Source organism: Lucilia cuprina, chromosome 2 (genome assembly GCF_022045245.1).
Source record: "Lucilia cuprina isolate Lc7/37 chromosome 2, ASM2204524v1, whole genome shotgun sequence".
Classification (NCBI taxonomy): domain Eukaryota; kingdom Metazoa; phylum Arthropoda; class Insecta; order Diptera; family Calliphoridae; genus Lucilia; species Lucilia cuprina.
Genome location: NC_060950.1, coordinates 13409851 through 13414922, shown reverse-complemented (window position 1 = coordinate 13414922; position 5072 = coordinate 13409851). Strand labels below are relative to the sequence as shown.

Here is a 5072-nt window from a genome sequence, read left to right as displayed (position 1 = left end):
AGTCTAGTCTATAGTCTAGTCTATAGTCTAGTCTATAGTCTAGTCTATAGTCTAGTCTATAGTCTAGTCTATAGTCTGTTATATTGGCTAGTCTAAATTCTAGTCTTAACATAGAATTATGTTAACTTTTCAAAACATTTCTAAAAATTGCATATTTTTCATTTCATTTTAATAGGTCGAAGCTGGCATTGAACTGGATACAATGGTAACCAAGGGCATGTACACGCTTAGTTCATTCATCTCTAAAGCAAATGGACCTTTTACTGTCATCTTAAAAAAGGTTTATGTCAAGGCTATAGCCTCACTGCAAGTCCAACGTGATGGCCATTTAACCACCGAACGTATTAAAATGGATATAACTTTCAAGGACATGTCAATGGATTTCCAAAACCTAGGTTTCTTAGGTACTGTTTTTCAGGGTATAGTAAACTCTGCACCCAATCTGGTATTTGATGCGATGAAACCATTTATGCTGCAGGAGGCTGATAAGAAGTTGCGCGAAGAAATCAATAATAATATTGTTAAATTAATGGGTGATAAGCTGTTGCCTAATTCCATAACACCTCTAGATATGGCCATTGCCGAGGGTCGCAAAAAAGTACGTGAAATGGGTTACGATCCCTACCGCATGCCCGACTATAATCGTACGGTGGGTGTGTTTAGCATGCAAATGTCAAACACTTGGATTAATGGTATTTCCTCGTTTTATCGTGTGGGCGATGTTGTGGTTTCTATGGAAAATAACACTGTCACCCTTAAGGTTAAAGTTGGCACCCAACAAATAGCTGGTGCCGGTCAATGGGAAGTGGGTTGTGGTCTTGTGTCACGTGTGGGACATGTCCAATTCACCGTTCAGCATATACGTATAACTGTTAGTGTTAGTCAAGCTTTAGATACACGCAAGAGACCGGTTATTAATGATTTACAAATTGATTTGGGTAATATACAAGTGCGTTGTGATGGTGCGGGTACTTTGGATTATATTATGGAATTTGTTGTCAATATTTTACCAAATATTTTGCGTTATCAAATTATGGACGCTTTGGAGAATCCTATTAAAATGCGTATACAAGAAAAATTCAATACCATCGATGTGGAACAGGCTATTAAGGATAATATTGATAAATTCCAAGCTGATGGTAAAATGTCATTTGATTTTAAAATATAATTTATAACTGCCATCTAAGTGTGTTACATTAAAACGTGGAAATAGGTCGTATGGAAACTTTGAAACGTTTCATATATGTTATCCTTGATAGATTAATAAATAAAGCCTGATTTATTTAATAAACAATAAAATTTTCTTTAATTTACTATTTAGAATTGCTAGTTAACTGTCTAGTCTATAGTCTAGTCCAGAATCAAGTTTATAATATAGTCTATAGACTGGTATATATTCTAGTCTAATTTAGTCTATAGTCTGGTTTGTTGTATAGTCAATAGTCTAAGGTCTAGTCTACAGCCAAGTATTTAGTCTATTGTTTAGTTTACAGACGTTTACAGTTTACTATTGTTTAGTTACACTCCGTGGTCTAGTCTATAGTTTAGTCTGTAATCTAATCTATGACCCTGTCTTTAGTATTGTGTATAGTTCAATCTATAGTCTAGACTATAGTTTTGACTGTAGTCTATCCTAGTCTATAGTCTAGCTTATAATCTACTCTATAATCTAGTCTATAGTTTAGTCTATAATCTAGTCTATAGACTGGTTTGTTGTCTAGTCAATAGCTTAGTCTAAGGTCTAGTCTATTGTTTAGCTTACAGTCGGATCTATAGTCCATACTGTTGTACAATCTATAGTCCACTCCGTGGTCAAGTCTATTATTTAGTCTGTAATCTAGACTATGACCCTGTCTTTAGTATAGTGTATAGTTTAATCTATAGTCTAGACTATAGTGTTGACGGTAGTCTATCCTAGTCTATAGTCTAGCTTATAATCTACTCTATAATCTAGTCTATAGACTATAGTCTGGATTGTTCTCTAGTCAATAGGTTAGTCTAAGGTCTAGTATACAGCCAAGTATTAAGTCTATTGTTTAGTGTACAAGCGGATCTGTATAATCTATAGTTCACTTCGTAGTCTAGTCTATAGTTTAGACTGTAATCTAGTCTCCGTTTTTAGTCTTGTGTATAGTTCAATCTGCAGTCTAGACTATAGTCTATAGTCTAGTATATAATCTAGTCTAGTCTGTAATCTAGTATATAGTCTTGTTTGTAGTCTAGTCAATAGTGTAGTCTACAACCAAATATTTAGTCTATTGTTTAGTTTACAGTCGGATATATAGTCCAGTTTAAAAATTAATCCGAATCTATAAGATAGTCTTGTTTATAGGCAAATCTATAGATTAGTTTAATTAGTGGGATTGGATATTCGCTTCCAAACGACCCGAGTCAAACTCGACCAAAGATTGTCAATCCAGCGACTGCTGTATCAACCGAAAGTTTTTCCCATTAGAGAACTATCGGCCACAGTCGAACTGTTACAATAACAAAGCCGAGGTAAAGTTTAGTCTAGTTTATAATCAAGTCTATGTTTTAGTCTTATTTACTTTATAGTCTAGTCTCTAGTCGAGTTCATAGTATAGTCCGTAGTCTAGTCCATGGCCTAGTCTATAGTCAAGGCTATAGTATAGTCTATTCTATAGTCTAGTCTATAGTTTAATCTATAGACTAGTCTTAAAATGTTTAATTTTGAGAAAAAAAATTGAAAATTCAAGTTTGGAATGTAATAAAGTTTAAAAATTTATTAATTTTCGCGAATATTTATTCATAAATAAGCATATTATTTAAAACTTTAATACCATCAATAATATTTTTATAAATAAATAATTTTACGTCACTTTCTAAGGTTCTTTAACGGAAAAACACATTAATTGCAGTTTCATGCGTTCTTTAACACGTTCCAATATTTCGTCAGCATGTTTTTGTTGATCTACATCTAAAGGAGGATTGATGGCTTCTAAAGCCTCTAGGAAATAGTTTCTGCAAACAAATAAGATTTATCACACATAGAAGGAAAAGAACTAACAATAAAAACCCACCTTCCTGTTTCATTTGTATACAATTTAAGAGCATCTCTTAACAAACGTATATCAACACTGGCTTGTATGGCTCCGGTATAACTGAACTGGGGTACACAACTCATTAAACGTGCCAACTCTTCGGATATAGTCAATACAATAGGCTCAAGTATGGGTCTTAATAAAGCTGGAGATATGGTGAAAATTTCCGAATAAACACCCACTAAATTATCACAACATTCATGGGCGTAAGGGCGTAACTGGCCAATTGACATTTCAATGTCCCATTGAAAGGCACCCAGATACATGGAGGGTTCAATTGTACCCACCAAAGGATCACCTTTATGCTCTACATAGGCATCCAAGATGTTGGAAAATAATTTGTTAACCGAATAACGAGCCGTTTCAATAGCTAAAGAGGGTAAAGGATAACCGTATCTGGAAAAAGATTTAAGTTTTCTTTTTTTGACATTCGAAAATTAACAAGTTTCGCTTACTTTTCAAATAGGCTGCCCACTTTATGGAAAAAGCTTTTATTGCAATAGGCACAATTTGCCAAACAGCATAACATGCGCTGCTCCCAAGTAATGGCTGTGGTAGTTGATAAACTGGTAAATCTACCAGAAGCCGGGCCACTGGATTGATTATTGGGATAGCCTAGTAATTGGGAAACATTGTGGGTTGGTGTTTCCTCTTTATGGGAATGAAAAGCCAACTCTTGTATAACATTACAAAAACATAAAAGTAACTGCTGCAAGCGCAAAGAAACCTCACGCTGACCATCGGATTCTGACTCCAATAGATTTCCTTCTCTATAAATTTCACAAAATTTAAAAAGAATCAATTTTATCTTACTCTTAGTATAACTACCTCATTTCCGGATTAATACAGGACTGCTGAGCCTCCTCCAAAGTTTCAATTAACAATTCCTCCAAACGTTGTGGTAGTAGAGTAGCACCTGGAAAATCTTCCACCCCCATTTCCCAGGTTTCTAATTCTGTAAGTTTATTACAATTTTGTGTAGCCTTTTCGAAAATGTTGGAGAAACAATGCAAACGTGTTGCATCAATGAATTTTTGCACAATATCCAAAGCAGACGAAGGTAAATCCAAACTAATTAAAGTGGCATAAGTTATGCGAGTATAACGTAAACATTGCGGTAGCCAAGATTTAAAAACATCATGAGAACCATGATTTATAGGCCATATAAGACCTACTGATTGCCTTAGAGTACGTGCCTCAGAATCTGTGGTACACATAGCCACTTTTAGATAAATACAGAATTTTTCAATGGCAGTTAAAATCATGCGCTATAAATATTAAAGTTATAGAAAAACTATTGGTTGTTTTTATAAAAATAAAAACCTACCTTGAAATCTCCTGGTCTGGGATCATTGGGACCTCTCAGTTCTCCCGTAAAGTACATCTGACCCAAACGCCACAAGTCTGGTAATTGTGATGCTGCTATTTCACAGATCTCTTCACAGAACAGTACTCGATTAGGTGTCTGAGATATATCACGATTTTTACTTTCTATAATGAAGTTGTTTTTTTTTTGAAAATTATATAAATTTGATTTGTTTATATCTAAAATCTTACTCTCTGCTCCTTGAGCATCTTTGCTGGCATATTGTTCAAATGTTTGCTTAAATGTTTGTTCCAAATATTTTGATCTTGCATCAATGGCATCCCAGGCTGGGTCAGTATTGCGTAGCTTGTCATTTAAGCTAGTCCCGGACTGTTGTACTTCTAAACTTATTAGAGCTTTGATAAGTTTACGTTGTTGTTCAACGCTTTGGGGCATTTTTACAACTTTTTCGTGTAATTGTTTTCGAATTTGTAAAATACGTTGATCGACTTCTTCCATTACTTTACGGAAGATCTAAAAAGGAGATCAAATGTGTTACAAAGATGGGAAAAGATATGTATTTATCAATATATTTGTTCATTTATCTATCTATCTATCTATCTATCTATCTATCTATCTATCTATCTATCTATCTATCTATCTATCTATCTATCTATCTATCTATCTATCTATCTATCTATCTA

General features: G+C 34.2%; 2 protein-coding genes across 2 annotated transcripts in view; one reads left to right on the top strand and one right to left on the bottom strand.

Annotated features, from left to right (window-relative positions):
• Positions 1-173: 173 nt before the first annotated feature.
• LOC124421475 lies at positions 174-1294 on the top strand. The gene has a single exon (XM_046956738.1). The coding sequence runs from the start codon at positions 203-205 to the stop codon at positions 1166-1168; it is 966 nt and encodes a 321-aa protein (XP_046812694.1). The 5' UTR covers positions 174-202; the 3' UTR covers positions 1169-1294.
• Positions 1295-2711: 1417 nt separating this feature from the next.
• The window catches only part of LOC111677652 (exocyst complex component 2), a 3330-nt gene continuing 969 nt past the window's right edge, over positions 2712-5072 (bottom strand). The window contains exons 3-8 of the mRNA XM_046947715.1: positions 4620-4902; positions 4390-4553; positions 3891-4330; positions 3518-3832; positions 3042-3458; positions 2712-2982 (exon numbers count right to left, since the gene is read on the bottom strand). Of these exons, the coding sequence (XP_046803671.1) occupies positions 2844-2982; positions 3042-3458; positions 3518-3832; positions 3891-4330; positions 4390-4553; positions 4620-4902 (1758 nt within the window). The 3' untranslated portion in view covers positions 2712-2843. The remainder of the gene's footprint in view (positions 2983-3041; positions 3459-3517; positions 3833-3890; positions 4331-4389; positions 4554-4619; positions 4903-5072) is intronic.

What these genes read in the sequence shown, in the direction of transcription:
- LOC124421475 (XM_046956738.1), top strand. Translation starts at nt 203, where the DNA reads ATGGTAACCAAGGGCATGTACACGCTTAGTTCATTCATCTCTAAAGCA.